General features: G+C 47.3%; 1 protein-coding gene and 2 long non-coding RNA genes across 6 annotated transcripts in view; 2 read left to right on the top strand and 1 right to left on the bottom strand.

Moving 5' to 3' along the window:
* Positions 1-98: 98 nt before the first annotated feature.
* LOC309345561 (uncharacterized protein) overlaps positions 99-25,450 on the top strand; it is a 63,768-nt gene continuing 38,416 nt past the window's right edge. For all 4 annotated transcript variants that reach the window (XM_081868658.1, XM_081868659.1, XM_081868660.1 and 1 more), the window contains exons 1-5: positions 99-300; positions 3,266-3,760; positions 4,382-4,463; positions 13,049-13,131; positions 13,435-13,561. In XM_081868658.1, coding sequence (XP_081724784.1) covers positions 136-300; positions 3,266-3,760; positions 4,382-4,463; positions 13,049-13,131; positions 13,435-13,561 — 952 coding nt within the window. In that variant the 5' untranslated portion in view covers positions 99-135. The remainder of the gene's footprint in view (positions 301-3,265; positions 3,761-4,381; positions 4,464-13,048; positions 13,132-13,434; positions 13,562-25,450) is intronic.
* On the top strand, positions 8,104-12,107 carry LOC309346314. Its single transcript, XR_014158597.1, has 2 exons — positions 8,104-8,337; positions 11,857-12,107. It is a non-coding gene; the product is annotated as an uncharacterized lncRNA (long non-coding RNA).
* Positions 17,424-25,450, bottom strand: part of LOC309346205 — a 58,007-nt gene continuing 49,980 nt past the window's right edge. The window contains exons 2-3 of the long non-coding RNA XR_014158463.1: positions 21,544-23,279; positions 17,424-21,495 (exon numbers count right to left, since the gene is read on the bottom strand). This is a non-coding gene — a long non-coding RNA (uncharacterized lncRNA). The remainder of the gene's footprint in view (positions 21,496-21,543; positions 23,280-25,450) is intronic.

Genomic DNA, 25,450 nt, shown 5'->3' on the forward strand with positions numbered 1-25,450 from the left:
CGACTCCCCTTCGCAGCCCCAGGCAGAGAGACGGGCTCCTCCTCCCGGACACGGGTTCCCCCTTCACACGCACACGCGCCCAGTCCCGGGTTCTGGGTCCTGCTTCTTCCCTGCCTCCTCCTCTCCGCCCGCTTGATGCCCCGGGCTCCTCGGCAGGGAGAGAGAAGGGTTAAGACGCGCCGAGCTGGCTTCCTAGAGAGGACAGGAAAGGAAAACGGGCCGCTCCTCCCCCTCCGACGTCCCTTCCGGCCAGAGGGTCTCCTGGGCCAGAGCGTCCTCGCCTTCGCTTGCCGGGCTCTGGTGGGTCTCCTCTCGGGGGAAGCCTGGGGAACTCCCTGCCCCGGGAGGCGGGAAGGGGAGGGAAGAGAGGCTGGGGGTCCGGGAGGGAGCCAGAGGGACCTCAGGCCCCTGGCCAGGGAGGTGGGGCGGGACTGGGAGACAGGAGGGAGGGAGAAGGACATTAGGAGGGACATTATTATGAGGGACAAGTATATTAAGAGGGACATAATTGTGAGGGAGAAGTATATTAAGAGGGACATAATTGTGAGGGAGAGGTATATTAGGAGGGACATAATTGTGAGGGAGAAGGACATTAGGAGGGACATAATTGTGAGGGAGAAGTATATTAGGAGGGACATTATTATGAGGGAGAAGGACATTAGGAGGGACATAATTGTGAGGGAGAAGTATATTAGGAGGGACATTATTATGAGGGAGAAGTATATTAAGAGGGACATAATTGTGAGGGAGAAGTATATTAGGAGGGACATTATTATGAGGGAGAAGGACATTAGGAGGGACATAATTGTGAGGGAGAAGTATATTAAGAGGGACATGAGGGAGAAGTATATTAAGAGGGACATTATTATGAGGGAGAAGGACATTAGGAGGGACATAATTGTGAGGGAGAAGTATATTAAGAGGGACATGAGGGAGAAGTATATTAAGAGGGACATAATTGTGAGGGAGAAGTATATTAAGAGGGACATAATTGTGAGGGAGAAGGACAGGAATACCTCTGCTTACAAACCGTCCTCCTTGCAAACGCTTTAGCTTCTCTCTCTAGGGCATTTCCCCTCCCTAATTCTTTATTTGTTTTTTTTATAATAATTTTTATTCATTTTCCAAACACATAATAAAGACAAGCGAAACACAAAACAAAAACATACAAAACATTTAAACATGTATAACTTCATAATCTTATTTTCATGCACCTTCTTTCCTTCGACTTCCCCATACCTCCCCATCACTGCATCCTTGTTTTACGATTCTTTAGCAACCCTTTAGTCAATTTATTTATAATTCCCTTTCATTAAGTTTTCTTTAATTTGTTAATTACAGCTGTAATTCTCTGCTTCTTACCCCTTGACATCTTAACACTCCTCAATTTTACAACAGTTTTAAAGATATATTTTAAATTTCTTCCAGTCCTCTTCCACTGTCTCCTTCCCCTGGTCGCGGATTCTGCCAGTCATCTCAGCCAGTCCCATAAAGTCCGTCACCTTTGTTTGCCATTCTTCCAGAGTAGGTAGTTCTTGCATCTTCCAATACTTTGCCAGAAGAATTCTTGCTGCTGTGGTAGCATACATAAAAAAAATCCTGTCCCTCTTTAACACCAATTGGCCAACCATGCCCAAGAGAAAAGCCTCAGGTTTCTTAGGAAAGGTCCACTTAAGGACTTTCTTAATTTCATTATAGATCATTTCCCAAAAAGCTTTAATCTTCGGGCAGGTCCACCAAAGGTGGTAAAAAGTACCTTCAGTCTCATTACATTTCCAACATTTATTATTGGGCAAATGATAGATTTTTGCAAGCTTGACTGGGGTCATGTACCACCTATAGATGATTTTCATTATGTTTTCTTTCAAAGCATTACATGCGGTAAATCTAACACCAGTGGTCCATAACTGTTCCCAGTCAGCAAACATAATGTCATGACTGATGTCTTGTGCCCATTTAATCATAGCTGATTTCACCGTTTCATCCTGTGTATTCCATTTCAACAGCAAATTATACATTCTTGACAAATTCTTAGTATTGGGTTCTAACAGTTCTGTTTCTAATTTTGACCTCTCTTTCTGAAATCCTATTTTCCTATCCTGTTTAAATGTCTCATTTATCTGATGATAGTGCAACCAATCTCGAACTTTGGACTTTAATTTCTCATAACTCTGAAGTTTAACTCTTTCACCATCATGTTCTAAGATTTCACAATATTTTGGCCATTTAGAATCCATATTAAGTTTTTTCACCTCCTTGGCTTCCATTGGTGACAGCCACCTGGGAGTTTTACTTTCCAACAGATCTTTATATCGGATCCAAACATTATATAATGCTTTCCTAACAATATGATTTTTGAAACCTTTATACACCTTTGCCTTATCGTACCATAAGTATGCATGCCAGCCAAAGTTATTATCGTACCCTTCCAGATCCAAAATGTCTGTGTTCTCAAGAAGTAGCCAGTGTTTCAGCCAGCAGAAAGCTGCCGATTCATAATAAAGTCTTAAGTCCGGTAGGGCAAACCCCCCTCTATCTTTTGCATCAGTTAAGATCTTAAATTTTATTCTGGGCTTTTTGCCCTGCCAGACAAATTTTGATATATCTTTCTGCCACTTCTTGAAACAGTCCATCTTGTCCAAGATCTGCAACGTCTGAAATAAAAATAACATTCTAGGCAATACATTCATCTTAATAGTAGCAATTCGGCCTAACAAGGAAAGTCTCAACCTTGACCAAATTTCTAGATCTTTCTTTACTTCTAACCAACATTTTTCATAATTATCCTTAAATAAATTCACATTCTTAGATGTTAAGTTTATCCCCAGGTATTTCACTTTTTTCGTTATTTCCAAACCTGTTTCATTCTGAAATCTCTCTCTTTCCTCCATTGTTAAATTTTTTTCCAGCACTTTCGTTTTTTGTTTGTTCAATTTAAATCCTGCTACTTGACCAAATATCTCAATTAATTCTAATACTCTTTTGGTACTAGTGTCTGGCTGTTGCAGGGTCAATACTAGGTCATCTCCTAATTCTTTATTTGTTTGACTAAACTGCGGGAGGCAGTGGGAGACAGGAGTGCCTGGCGTGCTCTGGTCCAGGGGGTCACGAAGAGGCGGACACCACTAAATGACTAAACAACAACAGGGACGGTGGCAATCCAGCCCTGGTTCCTAGGAAGACTCATCCATGCTTTCTCAGGGAACATTCTTCTTCTCTTGGCTGTGTATTGATCTTACAATAGAATAGTGTGTTTGATTCATAGGATTTGTTGCACCTTCCATTAGAACTTGACAGAGAACCAAGGGGCTCCTTCCGATCTCTTGGAGACTTCCGGAGAGCCCAGATGGATGAGCAAGACTCAGCTGGCCCTGAAGCAGGAAGAGGCCACGCCCTGGAAACTGGGAGTAGTGGGGGATTGCGTGAAAACTCCATGCAGAAGATCCTGGATGAGGAGGACACCCCTTGCTCAGAGGTGCAGAGCCAGCAGCTCAGGGAGTTCTGCTCCCAGGAGGCCAAAGGACCCCGAGAGGTTTGCAGCCAACTCTACCACCTTGACCATCAGTGGCTGAAGCCAGAAAGGCACACGAAAGCTCAGATGTTGGACCTGGTGATCTTGGAGCAGTTCCTGGCTGTCCTTCCTCTGGAGATGGAGATCTGGGTGAGGGAATGCGGAGCGGAGACCAGTTCCCAGGCGGTGGCCCTGGCCGAAGGTTTCCTCCTGAGTCAGGCAGAGGAGAGGAAGCAGGCAGAGCAGCAGGTGAGAGAGACTTTCCTCTGGATATTCCCAAGGGGCTCCAAAGAGGAGGGAGAGTATTCCCAAATCATTTCCTAATGGCCCCTCCTTTTTTGGAAAGCATCTAGGAACAGATCTTCTCCTTCTTCCTCTCCTTCTTCTTCTTCTTATTATTAATACCACACCCATGTGGCTGGGTGCCTTCCAGCACATATAAAAGCATAAGAAGACATCAGATGTCTTCTAAAAGTTATGCATTTTCTTATCTCCTTCTCACCTGATGGGAGGGTTTTCTTCTCCCTGGTTCCCTGTAACTTCACATACCACAGTGAGGGAATCAGCACAAGACCCTCGGAACTGGACCTCAGTTCATGGAGACGCTCCTTTGGGTATACTGGGCCTTTGAGGCCGTTTAGGGCTTTAAGGTTCAGCACCAACACTTTGAATTGTGCTGGGAAACGTTCTGGGAGCCAGTGAAGATCCTTGAGGACCAATGTTTCATGGTCCTGGCAGCCAACCCCAGACCCCAGTCTAGCAGAAGCAGGAAGCAGCTTTCACCTCTGTCCCCCAAAAGCGCTTGCCTCTGCCATTCCTTTTCTAACCCTCCTCCCCATTCTCTGTTTTGAATCCTTGCTGCTGTTTCAGAGGAAGGATCTTTGGGCAGAAATGGGTCTTGATTCTTCTGAGGCAGAGAAGACTCCGTTGGACGCCAGAGTGAGGCCTCTGGGTAAGGAGGAAGGAGTGTTTTCTCCCCCGTTTTGTCACATTCTCTTGTTTTTTAAACTAATCTCTGAGTTCTTTACATCTTTTGGGGGAAGACACCTGGAGCCCAGAGCTCGGGGGGGGGGGGGAAGATGTATTCTTGCACAACTATTATATGAAATGGGTACAAATGTCCAAATGTACTCAGCAGGGGGAGACATTTACGATAGCAATTTGATTAGTTTACAATTACAGTCCAATAATAGCCTGGGGTGGAATGGATGTTTATTGGGCCTGGGAATTTGTTTGATTTTATGTTTTTGTAATTTTTATTGTTTTTTGTTTGTATTGTTTTTTTTTTTTTTTAAGGTGTTATTTTGTTCTTAAGGGTGGGGTCAGGGCTGCTGGGGAGTAAGTCCCAGCCAACAAAATGGCTGGGGCATGTTCCACAGGGGGAGATGCACTGGGACAACCGATTTCGGTGATCACGGGTAGGAGGAGGAGTTACGCTAAGACCAGACAATGTCATTACAGAGGAGGCAGGTTTAGTCGTTGTCTGAGGACTATTCCTGCCTCCGGGTCTGGTCCTGACTGGATGGATACTAGAATCAGCAAGGGATACCCACATGACCTGAAGGTGCTGCTGTGCAATGCCAGGTCAATGATTCATAAGACCACTGCCATCCATGACTTGATCATGGATGGAGGACTTGACCTGGCATGTGTAACAGAGACTTGGTTGGATGAAGCAGATGGGCCTGTCCTTGCCGCTGCTTGTCCACCAGGTTTCTCTTACGCACAGCAACCCAGGTCATGTGGGCGGGGAGGGGGCGTTGCAGTGATTTTTAGGAAGTCGTTAGTTTGCACCAGGCGTCCTATTGGGAAGACCCAGTTCTCTGAGTGCATGTTCTGGAAGTTGGGCAATCGGGGCAGTACAGGATTCCTTTTGGTGTACCGACCTCCCCGCTGCACCAAGGATTCCCTGCCCAAGCTGCTTCAGGTTGTGGCGGATGTTCTCCTGGAGACACCTAGCTTGGTTGTCCTGGGGGATTTTAACATCCATGCCGACACGACCTTACAAGGGGCCGCTCGGGACTTCGTGGAAAGCATGGCCTCCATGGGGCTGTCCCTGAATAAGTCTGGCTCAACCCACTGGACATGCCTTGGACCTGGTGTTTACCTCTATGGATGTTGGTGATCTGACACTAAGTAAAAGCGAAACGAAAGAAGTGCCATGGTCAGATCACTTCCTGGTGCAACTGGACTTCTCTGTGACCCATCCCCTCTGCAGGGAGGAGGGACCGATTCGGATGGTCCGCCCCCGCCACTTAATGGATCCAAATGGTTTCCAGAGAGTGGTAGGGGATGCTTTATCCCATGTTGATGGCCTTTCAGCCGATTCCCTGGTGGCCCGCTGGAATGTGGAGTTAACCAGGGCTATTGACTGTTTGGCTCCGAAGCGCCCTCTCCGATTGCATGGAGCCCGGAGAGCCCCGTGGTTTTCCACGGATCTGAGGGCACTGAAACAATCGTTGAGACGGCTAGAGCGCCGGTGGCGGATAACTCATTCCGAATCTGACCGGACACAGGTTAGAGCTCAACGCCGAGCCTACCAAGTGGCGATAGCGACGGCGAAGAAGACTTTCTACACTGCCTCTATTGCATCTGCAGAAAACAGCAGCAGGAGACTTTTTCAGGTGGTTCACAATTTAGCGGAACCACCTGTAACATCGGGGCCCAGTACGGGCCACATATTCTCCTGCAATGATTTTGCAAAGTTTTTTGCAGATAAAATCGCTCAGATTCGGGAAGAGGTAGACTCCACCGTGGGAGCAGGGCCGGGGCGGGAGAGTGCTAGAGTCCTGTCTGGTCAAGTTGTGTGGGATCAATTCCAATCTGTTACCTCCGAGGATGTGGACAGGCTGCTTGGACGAGTGAAACCAACCACCTGTCTCCTGGATCCTTGCCCATCCTGGCTTATAAAAGCTAGCCGGGAAGGACTGGGCGATGGGCTTCGTGGGGTGGTGAATGCTTCCCTCCGTGAGGGAGCCTTCCCAGACCCGCTGGAAGAGGCGGTCATTAAACCGCTTCTTAAAAAACCATCTTTAGATGCGGCCACGATGGCCAATTATCGCCCAGTCTCAAATCTTCCATTCTTGGGCAAGGTAATTGAGCGAGTGGTTGCTGAACAACTCCAGGCACGCCTGGAAGAAGCGGACCATTTGGATCCCTTCCAGTCGGGATTCAGGCCTCATCATGGGACTGAAACTGCCTTGGTCGCACTGGTTGATGATCTCCGGCGGGCTAGGGACAAAGGTGAGAGCTGTTTCCTAGTTCTGCTGGATCTCTCAGCGGCGTTTGATACCATCGACCATGACATCCTTCTGGACCGTCTTGAGGGGCTGGGAGCTGGGGGCACTGTTATACGGTATTTCCGCTCCTTCCTCCTGGGCCGTGTTCAGAAAGTGGTGGTGAGGGATGAGTGTTCAGACCCCTGGGCTCTCACTTGTGGGGTGCCTCAGGGTTCTGTCCTCTCCCCCATGCTTTTCAACATTTACATGCAGCTGCTGGGAGAGATCATCAGGAGGTTTGGGCTGGGTGTTCATCAGTATGCGGATGATACCCAGCTCTACCTCTCTTTCAAAACAGAACCAGTGAAGGCGGTGAAGGTCCTGTGTGAGTGTCTGGAGGCGGTTGGAGGATGGATGGCGGCTAACAGATTGAGATTGAATCCTGACAAACAGAAGTACTGTTTTTGGGGGACAGGAGGCGGGCCGGTGTGGAGGACTCCCTGGTCCTGAATGGGGCAACTGTGCCCCTGAAGGACCAGGTGCGCAGCCTGGGAGTCATTTTGGACTCACAGCTGTCCATGGAGGCACAGGTCAATTCTGTATCCAGGGCAGCTGTTTACCAGCTCTATCTGGTACGCAGGATGAGACCCTATCTGCCTGCGGACTGTCTCGCCAGAGTGGTACATGCTCTGGTTATCTCCCGCTTGGACTACTGCAATGCGCTCTATGTGGGGCTACCTTTGAAGGTGACCCGGAAACTACAACTAATCCAGAATGCGGCAGCTAGACTGGTGACTGGGAGCGGCCGCCGAGACCATATAACACCAGTCTTGAAAGGCCTACATTGGCTCCCAGTGCGTTTCCGAGCACAATTCAAAGTGTTGGTGCTGACCTTTAAAGCCCTAAACGTCCTCGGTCCAGTATATCTGAAGGAGCGTCTCCTCCCCCATCGTTCTGCCCGAACACAGAGGTCCAGCTCCAAGGGCCTTCTGGCGGTTCCCTCACTGCGAGAGGCCAAGTTACAGGGAACAAGGCAGAGGGCCTTCTCGGTAGTGGCGCCCGCCCTGTGGAACGCCCTCCCATCAGATGTCAAAGCGATAAACATCTACCTGACATTCAGAAGACATCTGAAGGCAGCCCTGTTCAGGGAAGTTTTTAATATGTGACATTTTAGTGTATCTTTCATCTTTGTTGGAAGCCGCCCAGAGTGGCTGGGGAAACCCAGCCAGATGGGCGGGGTACAAATAATAATAATAAATAATAATAATAATAATAATAATAATAATAATAATAACAACAATTATTATTATTATTATTATTATTATTATTATTATTATTATTATTATCATCATCATCATCATCATCATTATAACAATGCGAAATTACAATACAATTAGCGATACCAATTTTTAAGATACCAAATTATATAATATGTTTCCCCCCCCGCATGCTAAAACTGATGGTTTGATGATTTTCTTGATTTCTGCATTCCAGAATCTTATTAATTTCAATTACACTCCTGTCAAGATAACAATCCTTTATACAACAGCTGCAGTATTAATGACTTCCATTCGTATTGAAACATCAAATAATATTTGCTGTTGTTTAGTCGTTTACTGGTGTCCGCCTCTTTGTGCCCCCCTGGACCAGAGCATGCCAGGCACCCCTTTCTTCCACTGCCTCCCGCACTTTGGTCAAACTCATGCTGGCAGCTTCAAGAACACTGTCCCACCATCTCGTCCTCTGTCATCCCCTTCTCCTTGTGCCCTCCATCTTTCCCAACATCAGGGTCTTCTCCAGGGAGTCTTCTCTTCTCATGAGGTGACCAAAGTCTTGGAGCCTCAGCTTCAGGATCTGTCCTTCCAGGGAGCACTCAGGGCTGATTTCCTTCAGAATGGAGAGGTTGGATCTTCTTGCAGTCCATGGGACTCTCAAGAGTCTCCTCCAGCACCAGAATTCAAAAGCACCAATTCTTCGGCGATCAGCCTTCTTTATGGTCCAACTCTCACTTCCATGCATCACTACTGGGAAAACCAGAGCTTTTACTATAAGGACCTTTGTTGGCAAGGTGATGTCTCTGCTTTTTAAGATGCTATATAGGTTTGTCATTGCTTTTCTCCCAAGAAGCAGGCGTCTTTTAATTTTGTGACTGCTGTCACCATCTGCAGTGATCATGGAGCCCAAGAAAGTAAAATCTCTCGCTAATAATAAAAAAATAAAAAAAATTATTTATATCCCACCCTCCCCAGCCGAATCCGGGCTCAGGGCAGCTAACAACAATCAAATAATCCAACATTCTAAAAACATCTCATTCTAAAAATTAATTAAAATCAAATTGATGGCAACCGTTAAGCAAAATTCTGTGCTGATTGCCAGAGAAGGGAGTCAGGCTGCGCCCTGACCAAAGGCCAGGCGGAACAGCTCTGTCTTGCAGGCCCTGCGGAAAGATGTCAGGTCCCGCAGGGCCCTAGTCTCTTGTGACAGAGCGTTCCACCAGATTGGAGCCGCAGCCGAGAAAGCCTTGGCTCTAGTTGAGGCCAGCCTAACCTCTCTGAGGCCTGGGACCTTCAAGATGTTTTTATTTGCACACTGTAAGTTCCTCTGTGGGGCATACCAGGAGAGGCGGTCCCGTAGGTACGAGGGTCCTAGGCCGTATAGGGCTTTAAAGGTTAACACCAGCACCTTAAACCTGATCCTGTACTCCACCGGGAGCCAGTGCAGCTGGTATAGTACCGGATGAATGTGATCTCGCAGCGAAGACCCCATAAGGAGTCTCGCTGCGGCATTCTGCACCCGCTGGAGTTTCTGGGTCAGTCTCAAGGGCAGCCCCACGTAGAGCGAGTTACAATAATCCAGTCTGGAGGTGACCGTCGCGTGGATCACAGTGGCTAGGTCAGGGCGAGAGAGATAAGGAGCCAACTGCTTAGCTTGGCGGAGATGAAAAAATGCCGCCTTTGTTATAGCTGTAATCTGCTCCTCCATAGAGAGGGAGGTATCGAAGATTACACCCAAACTCTTAACGGACGGTGCTGGCACTAACTGCACCCCCGCAAAAGATGGGAGTTGCCCCCTCAATCCCATATCGTCCCGTCCCAGCCAGAGGACCTCTGTCTTCGAAGGATTTAACTTCAACCAGCTCCCACGTAACCATCCAGCCACAGCTTCCAAACATCTGATCAGTGTGTCTGGGGCCGAGTCATGATGGCCATCCATCAACAGATAGTTGGGTGTCATCAGCATACTGGTGGCAGCCCAGCCCAAAACTCCGGACAAGCTGGGCGAGGGGGCGCATAAAGATGTTGAAAAGCATCGGGGAGAGTATTGCACCCTGAGGCACACCACACACCAAGGAGTGACGCGATGACAGTTCCCCCCCAAGTGCCACCCTCTGTCCACGACCAGAGAGAAACGAGCGCAGCCATTGAAGGACTGTGCCCTGGATCCCCACGTCGGCAAGGCGGTGGTCCAGGAGTTCGTGATCGACCATGTCAAAGGCTGCTGACAGGTCTAGAAGAATCAGCAGCCCCAACCCGCCTCGATCCAGCTTCCCGTGGAGATCATCTGTCAGGGCGACCAGAGCCGTCTCGATCCCATGACCAGCACGGAAGCCGGACTGGAATGGATCCAGAGCCGATGTTTCATCCAGAAACCTGCCAAGCTGTTCAGCAACCGCTCTCTCAATCACCTTACCCAGGAATGGAAGATTCGAAACCGGGCGGTAATTGGATAGATCTAAGGGATCTAATGATGTTTTCTTTAAGAGCGGGCGCACCACTGCCTCCTTCAGTTCCCCTGGGAATATCCAGGTGCCAAGGCACAAATTGATGATATCCCCCCAGGGGGGCCCGCACTTCGTCTGGACACGCTCTAATCAGCCAAAACGGGCACGGGTCGAGAGGACAGGTGGTGGGCTTTCCAGCTCGGAGGAGTCTGTCCACGTTGGCTGGGGATATCCGGTCAAAGTGGTCCAATACTGGACCCGAGGACAGTCGAGAGGCCTCCAGTTCCTTTATTGTATCCAAATTGGCAGGGAGATCATGGCAGAGCAACAAGACCTTCTCCGCAAAAAAGCTCGCAAATGCCTCACAGCTGTGTGTCAAATTGTTATTTAAATTTGGCTGTCTTTCAAGGGACGTTAAAGACCTAATTATACTAAATAATTGCGCCGGGCGAGAGCTAGCAGATGCAATGGAGGCCGAGAAGTAAGACTTCTTAGTGGCCTTCACTGCCATCTCATAGGTTTTCATAAAAACCCTATAAGATGTTCTTGAGGCTCCGTCACGGGCACCCCGCCATACTCGCTCTAGCCGCCTGAGGTCCCGCTTCATTTTCCGGAGCTCCTCGGTAAACCAGGGAGCCCGGTTTCTGCGGGGTCGCAGAGGGCGCTTGGGTGCGATCTCATCGATGGCTGCCAGGAGCTGGGTATTCCAGCCCTCAACAAGCTCAGTCAATGAGTCGCCGGGGGGGGGGGGGCAAGGTCCCGCAAGGTTTGGCAGAATCTTTCAGGGTCCATCAGCCTCTGCGGGTGAGCCCAAATCGGCTCGCCATCTAAGCAGGGTGGGGGTGGAAAGTCAATCCTGGCTTTCAGAGCATAGTGATCAGACCATGGCACCTTCATCGAAGGAGACATGATCACATCTATACCGACGCCAAAATCAAATCCAGAGTGTGGCCTGCTTGATGTGTGGGGCCCGAAACAAACTGGGAGAGCCCTAGTGTCGCCATGGAAGACACCAGGTCCAGAGCCTGTGAGGAGGGAGCGGCATCAGCATGGATGTTGAAGTCTCCCAATACCAATAGGTTAGGGAACTCCAAGGCCCAGCCGGCCACCGCCTCCAGCAGGCCTGACAGAGTGGCTGCTGGTGCGCTAGGTGGCCGGTACACCAGCCAGACAGCCAAGCTCACCTCGGAGCCCCACACTAGGCCAACACATTCAATGCCGGGGATCGATGGGGATGGTAGAGCCCTGAAAGAACAATCTTCCCGGATTAATAAACATTTGCTGCAGCAACACCAGTGTCCTTAAAGCTGTGGCGTAGGTGAGTCTGGGCCCCGCCCCCTAGGCCAGGTGGAATTACCTGAGGAGGGAGCGGCCTTCCCCAACACTCACAGTGCAGCAGCAGCAAGTGAGGCACTCCAGCGATATCCTTACTCTTCCCGTGTGTGGCAATCTTTCTGTTCGTGGTGTTTTTTCCTGTCCTTGTAAAATATTTTATCTTTTCCTGGTTGTTGCTGTTCTCCATCATTCCTTGGGCGGAGCTAATATCCCATTGTGGTTTCAGAAATTCTCCATCGCTCTGTCCTGTGCTTCGTTGTTTGGCAACTTTAACAGCAGCTGCAAAAATCACACTGTCCCAATAAATAATCAGTTTTTCCCATTTTTCTTCTCCGCCTGGGAAAGAGAGGGATCGATCAAACTGCAAATGACTCAGTAATGAACCTTATCAGCTCCTACACAACTTTCAGATTCCTTACATCCCTCTGTCTGGCCTAAGATAAATGTGCATTTATCCAATTAGATTAAATTCCAAGTCCTTTTAGCATTAATCAGTTCAGTCTCTCTATATATAATAAAGGATGGGGAAGAGTCAGCTCTAATTTTCCAGCGTAAACATTTTGCAAAATAGAGCTTCCCTCCCTTTTTCCTTTTTGTTTTTACACACACAGTTCCATTTGATGTTATATTTCATATCTGCAATCCAGTTTCATCCCTGCTCACCTGTACATAGATATTTTGAACTAGTATTCAATGGTGGGCTGCCAAATCATTAATGCAGAGAATAAAACTTTATATAAAGAAGCCATAGACTCCCCTCCCCCCACCCACTGTCTGTTGCACCAAATGAAGTTTATTCCCAAATTCAAACCTTAAAGACCTTGCAGCTGGTTCAGTTCCGCAGTTTATGATCTCATCTCTTCCAGCAACGCCTGTACATTAGTCCAAACTGAGCTCTGATTGACAGGAGAACCTCTGCTTCTTAATGGCAGCGAACGAGGGTTTTCGGCAGGCGAAGGGCTTTTGCACTCAGCGCCTCCCTGCCTCCCGCAATCCATGCCGGAGCCGGAACCTGGTACCGAGACAAACTGGGAGTGAAGCCCGTTCCCCCCTGTCCCTGGGGGCAACTTGCAAGGAGAATTACCCTCAGTCATCCTTGTTTTTCCTTTGCCAACGATCTCCCACTGCCTCTATTAAAGTAGAGCGGAACCGGAAGCTAGCAGGGGAGACTTGGACGAAGCCCCATCTGTACTTAGAGATGCACTGTTTCACATCTGAAAGAAGCAGGCGCTCACGGTTTCCACTTACCTTTGTCTCTCCCAGGTGACGGAATGATGCCACCAAGACCTGCTCCTTCATCTTTTCATGGTGGTGGAGGGGAGGCAGCAGCTGTGGACCCAGATCAGGTAGGGGGAAGGAGCCTTGTGGGGAAGGACTGCTTGGATGCAGAGGAATGGTGGGAGGAGCCAGAGAAGAGGGAGCCGACTGGGAGGAGGAGGAGGAGGAGGAGGAGGTGTCTGAAGCTGGAGAGGGAAGGGGGCTGGGGGAGCAGAGGGAGTCTGGGGCAGAGAGCAGCCCAGACTCCGAGGCAGAAGCTGCAGCAGGAGAGAGGAGGGATGAGGAAGGCAGAGAGGGGTCTGGCCGCTGTAGAAAACGACAGAGCCAAGGGAATGTTCTCTAAGAGGACAGCCTTTTTCCTTTTCGGTTAGGGTCCAGTGTGCTTTGAAGACGTGGCTGTCCATTTCACAGACGGGGAGTGGGCGTTGCTGGATCCTGACCAGAGAGCTCTCCATAAGGAAGTCATGGAGGAGAATCGTGGGATCTTGGACTCTCTCGGTAAGGCTCCCTATTGGATCATCCCATCTGTTTTGTAATTCAAGACATCTCTCTATGTGAAAAGCCCCCAAGAGCCACACACAAGCTTCGCGCGGCTCTTGCGGGCTTTTCCCCAGGAGGCCAGTCAGTCCCTTCTCCCTCCTGGGGAAAAGCCTTGCGCGCCTCTCCAGCTGCGGGAGGCTGTGCAAGGCTAAAGAAGCCAACTTTTAAAAAATCTCTCTATCTCTACCTCTTTTTCTTTTTCCGTCCTTTCTCCACCCCCTTCTTTTCCTCTGGATCAGTGTTTTTATCTAACGTTTTAGTTTGGAGGGGGGGATATTATAAAAAAGGAACCTTTGCAGCTTTTATTTTAGTATACAATAAAAACAGATTAAACAAAACACAAAAGAAGGAAATAGCATAGAAGAGGAAGAGAAAAGGGAAAGAGGGGGGATACAAAGCCATTTACCAGAGGTAGATCTTAACCCTTGCCTCACCTGGGAGCTTCTCTGGGCAGGTATTCCCTCGGCTTAAGTGGAGTGGGGGAAGAGTGGCAGGTAGGGGGGTACCTACCTAGACACTGAAGCCACATGTCTCTCCGATGAAAATTGGGAGTGGGCATTGTGTGAAGTGGCTGTGGATCTCCTGCCGCAGAATTGTAGGACTGTATAGAGTTGGGAGGGCCATCCGAGGGTCATCTAGCCCAGCCCCCTCACAATGTAGGAATCACAGCTAAAGAACGCCAGGCAGATGGTCCCCCAACAGCTGCTTAAAAGCCTCCAGTGGTGGAGACCCCCAACACCTTCCGAGGTTATAGAATTGTGGGGTTGGAAGGGAACCCCAGGAGCCATCTAGTCCAGCCCCGGTGGACAGTGGGCGCGATCCATCCCATTGCACAAGGCTAAAGATGCTGCGCAAGGCTAAAGAGGAGGCCAAGGCAGCGAGCGGGATGGATCGCGCTTTCTGCCTTGTCTTCTTCTTTAGCCGCGCTGGAGAGGTTTAGCTCCTGGCTGAAGAGGTTGCACGGCTATGGATCCCGCTTACTGTCCTTGTTTCTTTGCTCTTTGGGACTGGGGGGGGGGGACCCGGGCTTCCCCTGCAGCCCCGAGCAGCTCTGGGAGAAGCGGACAGGCTGTGCGCATCCTGTCTGTGGATCTTTGGGGCGGGGGGGGGGGGGAATAATATTTCCCCCCTTGATTTCCCCCTCTAAAAACAAGGTACGTCCTGTGGTCCGGTGCGTCCAATAGAGCGCAAAATATGGTAATAATAAAAGCACATTTTATTTATGAAGATAGCACAGATCCATATTTAAATTTGAACAAAATGACGTTACCAGGTTAAGCTGTACTTTTAAAAACTAGAGAGAGAAAACATATAGTATTCAGCTTGATTTGTATACGAAACTATATATTTTTACAGAACAAAAGGAACATTGTAACATCTAACTCCCTTCGGTTCTTCCCCTGTCCCAAGTATTAATTAGCATTGTTCCATAATTTGGGACTGCACTTCTTCCCGAGACTCTAATCCGTTTGCCTCTTAGTTTCAGGTGGTGATGAATTGGAAATGAAGAACAAGGGAGACGATAACGAAATCCACACTGTAGGGGATCCATATCAGGATTCAGACTGTGGAGAGAGCTTCAGTCAGAGCTCCCATGCCACTTCCCATCAAAGAAATCCCCTTGAGAAGAAACACTATCAGTGCTTGGAATGTGGAAAGAACTTCAATCAGAGGGCCAAGCTCACTTCCCATCAAAGAATTCATACAGGGGAGAAACCCTATCACTGCTTGGAGTGTGGAAAGAGCTTCACTGCTAGCTCCTCTCTCACCTCCCATCAAAGAATTCATACAGGGGAGAAACCCTATCACTGCTTGGAGTGTGGAAAGAGCTTCACTGCTAGCTCCTCTCTCACCTCCCATCAAAGACTTCATACAGGGGAGAAACCCTTTCAGTGCGTGGAATGTGGAAAGAGCTTCACTCGGAGTGCCAATCTCACTTCCCATCAAAGGATTCATACAGGGGAGAAACCCTATCAGTGTGTGGAATGTGGAAAGAACTTCAGTCACAACCACGATCTTACTTCCCATCGTAGAATTCATACAGGAGAGAAACCCTTTCAGTGCGTAGAATGTGGAAAGAGCTTCAGGACGAGCTTTGAACTCACTTCCCATCAAAGGATTCATACAGGGGAGAAACCCTATCAGTGCGTGGAATGTGAAAAGAGCTTCAGTCACAGGTACAATCTCACTTCCCATTGTAGAATTCATACAGGGGAGAAACCATATCAATGCTTGGAGTGTGGAAAGAGCTTCAGTCAAAGCTACAATCTCACTTGCCATCGTAGAATTCATACAAGGGAAAAACCATATCTCTGCTTGGAGTGTGGGAAAAGCTTCAGGATGTGCTCCGAACTCGCTTCCCATCAAAGAATTAATACAGGGGAGAAACCCTTTCAGTGCGTGGAATGTGGAAAGAGCTTCATTAGAAAGCACAATTTCACTTCACATCAAAGAATTAATACAGGGGAGAAACCCTTTCAGTGCGTGGAATGTGGAAGGAGCTTCAGTCAGAGCTCCCATCTCACTTTCCATCAAAGGATTCATACAGGGGAGAAACCCTATCAGTGCCTGGAATGTGGAAAGAGCTTCAATCGGAGTGCCAATCTCACTTCACATCGTAGAATTCATACAGGGGAGAAACCATATCAATGCTTGGAGTGTGGAAAAAGCTTCAGGATGCGCTCCGAACTCGCTTCCCATCAAAGCATTCATACAGGGGAGAAACCCTTTCAGTGCCTGGAATGTGGAAAGAGCTTCAGTCAGAGCTCCCAACTCCTTTCCCATCAAAGCATTCATACAGGGGAGAAACCCTTTCAGTGCCTGGAATGTGGAAAGAGCTTCAATCGGAGGGCCCATCTCACTTCCCATCAAAGGATTCATACAGGGGAGAAACCCTATCAGTGCCTGGAATGTGGAAAGAGCTTCACCTGGAAAATAAGCTTCACTTCCCATCAAAGAATTCATACAGGGGAAAACCCCTATCAGTGTCTGGAATGTGGAAAGAGCTTCACCAGGAAAGAAAGTCTCACAGCCCATCACAAAATCCATACAGGGGAGAAACCCTAACAGTGCGTGGAATGAGGAAAGAGCTTCAGTCAAAGCAACAATCTCATTTCCCATCAGAGAATTCACACAGGGTAGAAACTATTTCAGTGCCAAGAGTGTGATCGGAGGGATTTATGAAAGTTTGGTCTCATTTTTAAAGTTCTTAACACAATTGGAGCTCTTCAAAGGACTTAGAGCTCCCTGAAAAAGGGAGGAATGCAGGAAACAGGATCTCTTGGGAAAGAGTTATTCTGTGACCTTGAGAAACTGATAAGGTGCTGTTGGAAAATAGGCTGCTTTGAGAACAAGGGAGAGGGAGATTTTGAATATGGCAGTTCAAAAACAGTTAACACCAGGCCTGTGTTAGCCCGAATTGATAGAAATAATGAAATGGAGACAAATTTGACCACTAAAGTAGAGACACTGAGAAAGGAAACAGAAGCACTAGATGTCTCCATGAAAGGAAGGGAAGAGATGTCTGAAAAGCTGGAAAAGAAGACAAAAAATGGAAATCAGAACAGGAGACGCTTAGGATTGATGTGGACGGTTTGGGTGGGAGATAAGAGGCAACTGCGGGCGCTTTGGCGGTTCTTGAGATGAGACAGAAGCCCAGCCTCTGAGACGGAGAGGAGGGAGGAGAGCAGGATTTTAGCAAAGGTTTGAGCGGAGTTGCTGGGAGTGGAAGAGGAATTCATGGAGGAGGCGCCACCCTCCTCACAGCCGGGGGTGGTGGTTTTTGGGTAGAAAACCAATGTGAATAAATCCCCCTTTTAGGGTCTAGCAATTCTGTTTCCAGTTTAGATTTTTCCACCTGAAAGCCTAGTTTTTTATCCAAATTATATGCCTCCATTATTTGATAATAGTGGAGCCAGTCTCGCACTCTGTTTTTTAGTTTTTCAAAACTCTGCAGTTTTAATCTGTCTCCCTCTTGTTCCAGAATTTCCCAATACTTCGGCCATTTGGCCTCCATATTGAGTTTTTTCTGAGCCTTTGCTTCCATTGATGACAGCCATCTCGGGGTTTTATTTTCTAACAAGTTTTTATATCTTATCCAGACATTAAATAGTGCTTTCCTGACAATATGGTTTTTAAACGCTTTGTGTGCTTTAACCTTATCATACCACAGATATGCATGCCAACCAAATACATTGTTAAAACCTTCCAAATCCAACACATCAGTGTTTTCAAGAAGCATCCATTCTCTCAGCCAACAAAAAGCGACTGATTCATAATAAAGTTTGAGGTCTGGCAGGGCAAATCCACCTCTTTCTTTAGCATCAGTTAATATCTTAAATTTTATACGAGGCTTCTTGCCCTGCCAGACAAATCTAGAGATATCTCTCTGCCACTTCTTGAAGCAGTCCATTTTGTCCAAAATTTGCAATGTTTGAAACAAAAACAGCATTCTTAGCAATACATTCATTTTTATCACAGCAATTCGGCCTAACAACGATAACTTCAAATTTGACCAGATTTCTAAATCCTTTTTCACTTCAGTCCAACATTTTTCATAGTTATCCTTAAATAAATTCATGTTCTTAGCAGTCATGTTAACCCCTAAATATTTCACTTTCTTAACCAATGTTAATCCTGTCTCCTTCTGAAATTTATCTCTCTCAATCTCAGTTAGATTTTTCTCTAAAACCTTAGTTTTTGTCTTGTTCAACTTAAAACCTGCTACCTGACCAAATTCTTGAATCAGTTCTAATATTCTTTTAGTACTAGATTCTGGCTCGTGTAGAGTCAATACCAAATCGCCTCAAATGCTTTCAGTTTGTACTGTTTGGCTCCTACTTGTATACCTTTTACCAATTGGTCCCTTCTAATCATATTTAACAAAACCTCCAGGACCGATATAAAAAGCAAAGGAGAGATTGGGCAACCTTGTTGTGTTCCTTTCTCAATCTTAAATTCTTCTGTCACTACGTTATTAACAATTAATTTAGCCTTCTGTTCTGAATAAATTGCACCTATACCATTTCCAAAACCTTGACCAACCCCCATCCCCAGTAAATTCTTCTTCATGAAACTCCAAGAAATGTTGTCAAAGGCTTTCTCCGCGTCCACAAATATCAAAACTGCTTTAGTATTGATCTTTACTTGTAGTTTTTCTAAGATATTAATTATATTCCTCATATTGTCAGACAAGTCTCTGCCCGGGAGAAAACCCGCTTGATCTTTGTGAATTTCTTCTGCTAACACCTTTTTTAATCTTCTAGCCAAAATATCTGCAAAAATCTTATAATCCACATTAAGCAGTGCTATGGGGCGGTAGTTCTTAAGCTGTGCCTTTTCAGTCTCTGTTTTCGGTATAAGTGTGATGTACGCTTCCTTCCACGACTCTGGTGCCTTTTCCCCTTCCAATATTTCATTGCAGACTTCCTTTAAGGGTTGTATTAACCATTCTTTCAGAGATCTGTAGTATCTTGAAGTCAGTCCATCCAGTCCTGGAGATTTACCCAATTGCATGTTCTGAATGGCCCCTTCTACTTCCTGTTCTCTTATTTTGTAATCCAGCATTAACTTATTTTCCTGGGAAATTTTTTGTAGTCCATTCATTTTCAAAAATTTAGCAATGTCCATTTCTTTCTGCATCTCCTGTGTATATAGTTTTTTGAAATACCTCTGGAAGCACCTTCTAATTTCCACTGGATTCTGTATATTCTTTCCTTCCACTTCTAAATTCGTAATAGTATTAAGTTTTTGTCTTTTTATCATTTGCCAAGCCAACAGTTTCCCACACTTATTTGCCGATTCAAATGTCTTTTGTCTCATCTGTTTAATCTTCCATTCTATTTCCTGATTCATCATTTTCATATATTGTACTTGATACAACTTTATCTCTTTCAAAATCTCCTGCGACTTTGGTTTCACCCTCAATTTCTTCTCTCCTTCCTTTATTTTTTCCAGGATTTTGTCTTTTTTCTCATTTTGAGTTCTCTTCTTAATTGCATTCTGTTGTATCAAAAATCCTCTCATGACCGCTTTGCTTGCATCCCATATTACTCTTTTTTTCCACAGTAGTGTTCATATTTATCTCAAAATAGTCTCTCAAAGTTTTTTGGGCCTTCTTAGTGAATTCTTCATTCCTAAACAAAGTATCATTCATCCTCCATCTAAAGGAACCAATTGGCGTCAATTTCATTTCCATCTTCACGGCATTATGGTCGGAGCAGGTCTTGGGGCAGATTTCCACTTTACTAGTCTTCGGAGCCAGTCCTCTGGTTACCCAAATTTGGTCAATTCTTGTCCATGTCATTTTAGCCTCAGAGAAGAAGGTTCCCTCTCTTCCCAGGGGGTTCTTTGTTCTCCAGATATCGACTAAATCCATATTTTCAGTCATATCAAAGAAAGTTTTTGGTAATCTTCCATCCTTGGTGACTACCTGTCTCTGTGCCTTATCCATATTTGTAGACACTACCCCATTCATATCTCCCATCAAAATCATATTGTAATCCATATAGTCCATCAGAGTCTCATGTAACTTCTTAAAAAATTCCGATTTTCCTTCATTTGGTGCATAAATACCTACTATCAAGAATTTTTCTCCTAGTGTTTGAATTTCAATTGCAACGTATCTTCCTTGATCATCTTTAAATATAAATTTTGGTGATAGGTTCTCCTTTGCATAGAGGACCACTCCTCTTTTTTTAACTTTATCCGATGAGATATATTATTGGCCTAATCTTTTATTATACAATATCTTCCTGTGTAGCCTTGTCACATGTGTTTCTTGTAAACAAATCAAGTCCAAATGCTCTTTTTTCAGTAAATGAAATACTCTCCGCCTTTTTTCCGGGGAGTTCAGTCCATTCACATTCCAACTCAAGACCTGCAGCGCCATCATGTGGTTACTTTGATGCCCCCCCCAAGTGCACCCAATGCTTGCTCCTCTTCTGTTGGTAATGATGATGGCACGTTCACGGGGGGATCCAATCCAAAGGATAATGTCGATATATCCAATGTTCCCCTGTTTGGTGATCTTCTCTCCAATACTCTTTGCTCTGGTCCTCTATCTGATGATCTTCTGTCCAATGCTGTTGGCTCTTTTCCGATTCCCTTCTGCAGATCTTCTTCGTATTTAATCAGAAACTTTATTTTATCTTCTGCTGATCTTTTTTTTATTTTCCTTCCTTTAAAGCTGAAGGATAGGCCTTGAGGAAATTCCCACCTGAAGATGATTTTGTTCCTTCTCAGCAGGGCAACCAAATCTCCAAAATTGGATCTAAGGTCCAAAAGATGTTTTGGGATATCTTTAAATATTTCCACTCTTGACTGTTGTATTACCAAAGTCTTCTCGTAGTGCCAGCCCAAAATTCTCTCTCTCTCTTCTTTAGATCGGAGGGTAATCAAGCAGTCTCTTATTCTGTTCCTCTTCTTCTTCCCTCCTCTTCCAAGTCTAAAGGCCCTCACAATTCTGAACTCCTCTTTTTCCAAGTCCAAATCCCAGCAGTCTGCAAATTCCTGAGTAAGGAACTCTAACAAAGAGTCCTTTTCCAGTTCAGGTACAGCTCTAATTCTCAAATTTATCTGTTTTTCCTTGAGCTCAATCATAGAAAGCGCCAACTTGTGGTCCTCAAGTTGCTTCTGTAGGTCTGGAACTCTCTCTGTTTCCAATTGAGTTACCTTTGCCTCCACGGCAACAACTTTTCCCTTAGCTTCCTCTGCGATCTGTCGAGTCGAATTAGACTCCTGTATCAGTTTCTCAATAGCTTCTGTATTTGTATTAACTTTTTGTCCCAAACTATTTATACTTTGTGAGTTCTGGTCTAATTTTTTATTCATTTGTTCCAATGATTCATTTATCTTACTTAATGCAAGCGCTAAGGTCTCTTCTGATATCATTCCTTTTGATTTAGAGTGCGTTGATACAGCCGCAGATGGGGCAGGAGGACCAGATGTAGAGGCTCTTCGCTGCCAAGACTTCCCAGACCTTGTTGTTTTGTCTTGGATTGGCGGGTCTATTTTTTCTTTTCCATCTGCCATAACGCTTAAACACTTCAAGGTCAATTCCGCAGTCCCAGAGTCTTATCTTAGAATTGGAAAATTCCAACCCTTGTAGCAATTTCAGAAACCTCCTCTAGAGGGAAATAGTTACTAATTATGTTATGCTAGCCCAAAATGTCACTTTTTAAAACACAGTTGCACCATTAGATTTAGTATCAAGTCTCAGTTACTGTTACTCAGTTACTCTTACTCCTTTTGCTCCTTTTTGAGGTCAGAAGAGGATGGTTAAAACAATGTATCACTCTTGTTTCACTGGCTGTCAGCAAACGGTCTATTCACAGTCAATGCACGCTCCAAAATACAACAATCTTAATGGCAGCTCGTTTCCAGGTTCTGAGCGGTGAAAATTTAGCTTCTTTCCCTCTCTAAGCCATCTCTACCCCCCACCCTGTTTTGAAATAAAGCCTATTTAAGAATTGGGGACACGGAGGAAGGAGAAGGTTATGTACTAAGCTTGGATCCTAGAACAATAGGTAAGTAGGATCCTAGAATGCAACAACTGATTGGCTTGCAGGAAAAGGCCAATCAGGCTCCAGGAGGGAAGCAGAATCAGCCAGTCAGACGGGACTAATTGTGTAAATAATGTATATAACAGCCTGAGGTTTGGGGGCCATTAAATCACTGCTTTACAAGCCGCAATAAAGAGCATGAAATCACTACAGGACTCCTGAGTAGATTTCAGAGAATCTAATGCATCTTTGGTTGGGATTGTCCAGCAAGGAAATTGGAGATGGTTGCCAGTCAAAGGGTAGTTTAAGACGCAGGGGGGGGGGGGAGAGCTCCTTGTGAAAGGGGGGGCAGTTTTGGGAGACATTCCAGCCGTGTCATTGGGAGCCAGATGAGGAATCCTGGAAGGGGACACTCCAGGCTCATCTAGTCCACCCCCTGCAATTTAGGAACCCCGGTTCTTAGTCCCGCCAGCTCCCTTGAACTGGGCAACTCAGATGCCTGGAGCAGCGCCCCGTTGGAGAGCAGCCTTGGGTCGCCTCTGGAGCTGGCCGGACCTTTTGGCCGGCTGTTTCCATCCCCCCTGCCTTCTGCTGGCAGGCCCGGTTGGGAGTTGTAGTCCAAAGCCCATTGAGGGGGGCTGGTCCTGGAGGTGGTTTTCAAGTTGGAACGATGTTTTGACCCCTTGCCCAAAGGAGATGCCGCAAAGTGTGTGTGTGTCGGGAGGGTGTCTTTTCAGTGCCGGGATACAAGGTGCTCTCTTGACCCGGGAGCCCCATCCCTCTCCCCCACCCCTAGAAAAGGGGGTTTTCCCCTCATCCTCTCCTTGCAGGACCCCCTATTCCTTCCTCTTGGCAACTCTCTCTCAAGGGTCCCTGGAGCCAAACACTTGCAGAGTTTTACTTCTCAAGCAAAGGGTGGGAAGGAATACATTCTTGTTGCTCTTGAGATGGACAGAAATCTGTTCCCCCGCGGAGGGAGAAGCTTGCAAGGCCCCCAAAGTCCCCCGATAGAGCAGCTCTGCACCTGTGCCACGCCCGGGGCTCCTCCGCAGGGAGAGAGGAACCAGCAAAAGGGTTAAGGGGCACCAAGCTGGCTTCCTAGAGAGGAATAAAGGGAGGAGGCTCCCCAGAGCACAAGCTCCGCCCCCATCAGGGCTTTTGTCTCTCTGCTCCTTCTGGGATCCGGTGAGTGGCCTTGGGGAAATGGGGGGTCCCAGGGCTGCAGGGGAGGGTCCCCCAAAGAAGACCCCTCTGGGGCCCTGGCTCCTGAGAGAGAGAGAGAGAAGGGAGCAGGGCCAGCTCCGCTTTGCAAGGGCTCAGAAGAACAGCCATGAGGGCCAGGGAGTCATGATGAGGGACCCCCAAAGTCATCTAGCACATCCCCAGCCAGGCAGGAATCTTCTGCCCAGCCTGGGGCTTGAACCCAGGGGTCTGAGATCCAAAGAGACTCATGCTCTACCCACTGAGCTCTCCTGCCTTGCCAGAGGGTGAGGGGGCTTTCGTTTCCTCTGCAGGAGCTGCCTCAGTTTCCCTTCTGGCATCTGGTGAGTTTCCTCTCTTTTCTGCCCTAGGGTGCAGTGGGGAGAAGTGGGGCGAGGTGTCCTAGGGCTGCAGGAGACGGATCCATGGGGACTCTGCTCAGCTCCTGCAAGGGGATCCCCAAGCCAGGGCTAAGAGGTTCTGCCCCCCTTCTCTCTGCAAAGCCAGGGAGGCTGCAAGTAACAGGAGGTCTGCAACTCTTGTCTTGCTCCTTTGGGGAGGGGTCACTGAGTCAGGAAGAAAAGGGCCTGCAAAGGAACCCTGATGGGACTGAAGAATCCGCCCAGGTGGCAGCCAGATGGAAACATCTGGAGGCAGAAATAAAAACTTGGCCTCTGTGCTAAACAAAGTCCTTCCATCTCCCAGTGCGCAGTTAGGCCCATGGAACTCCCTGCCACAGGAGGAAGAGATGGCTTGAGAAGAGGATGAGGCCCATTCAGGGAGGAGCAGAGGGCTAGCGGTGGCTCCAGGCCCCCCAGTTGGAGGCAGCCATGCTTCTGAAGGGGGAGAGAATTGCCCTCAGAACAGAGACAGAAGTCTGTCTTCAGAATATGGGAATATAGTGCTTGAACTCCGAGTCTGGGCTGTGATTCAGACTCATCCATGCTGGCCCAGGGAACATTTCTCTTCTCCTGACTGTCTATCAATCTTGTAGTAGAAGAATGCATTTCCTTTACAGGATTCTCTGGCACCTCTCAGTAGGACAGGCAGAACTTGGCAGAAGACCTAGGGACTCTTTCCGATCTCCTGGGAACAGAGATGGATGAGCAAGACTCAGCTGGCCCTGAAGCAGGAAGAGGCCTGGCAACCCAACATGGGAGGAGTGGGGGATTCTGGGAAAACTCTGTTTGGTCACATTATGTGGATTTTGGGGGCCAGGAGCCCAGAGAAAGGGAGATGTGTTTTTGCACAACTAGTATGTGAAATGGGTACAAACGTCGATATTTAGGTGGCAACTCCTGCTTGTTTGAAGGCGCACCTGTAGTTTTCCTTCGGAGTGAAGCATGCGCTCTTGGCTTCCCACTCACCTTCTTCTCTCGCAGGAGACGGAAGGAGGCCAGCAAGACCTGCTTGTCCATCTTTTCTTGGTGGCGGAGGGGAAGTTGCCCCTGTGGACCCAGAGCAGGGGCCATGTGGGGAGAGAGGATGCCATGGACTGGGGGACACAGAGGAATGGTGGGAGGAACCGCCAAGGAAGGAGGGTTGAAGGCTCAAATAGGCTTCTTAGCAGTTCACACACCATACCAAAGAGTGGCCAGGATTCACCCCATCAGTCCCACAATGGGGCTTTCCCCCTCTCATTCCCCTGCGCACCTTGGAGATGTCTATAGGGCTTCAGGAGCGTCCTCCCTGTCGCGAAATCTTCATGGCGCTTTAGCAGAAATGCTTAGAGTTCCAGGTTCTTCAGTGCAGTATATTTATTGTGAGCTCTATATATACAAATATCTACAGGCTATAATACACGAGCAGTTCATACAGTCAAACCGAGTACCTGGCTGCACCTTAAGGCAAAGAGGAAGACTCTCTCTCTCTGTGACCACACTCCTCTGCACCACCACCTTTCCCTTTTAAACCAAGGACAGCCAATCAACTGACAGCACATTATTCTGACCCTGCACTTGCATAGAAAGAATTGCAGGCCAATTGCATCAGCCAGTTGCATCAGCTAGCAGACTCAAGCCTGCAGACTTAGTATCTCACACAGCATTCTGGGATCCCAACACTCCCCACCCGGCAAGAACAGCACAGAGGGACAGAAGAAGGGATCCTTCCATGTGGAAAACGGGAATGTTTGTGCACAGGATTT

The sequence above is a fragment of the Podarcis erhardii genome, assembly GCF_964252035.2.
Source record: "Podarcis erhardii genome assembly, chromosome: 7".
NCBI classification, from domain to species: Eukaryota; Metazoa; Chordata; class Lepidosauria; order Squamata; family Lacertidae; genus Podarcis; species Podarcis erhardii.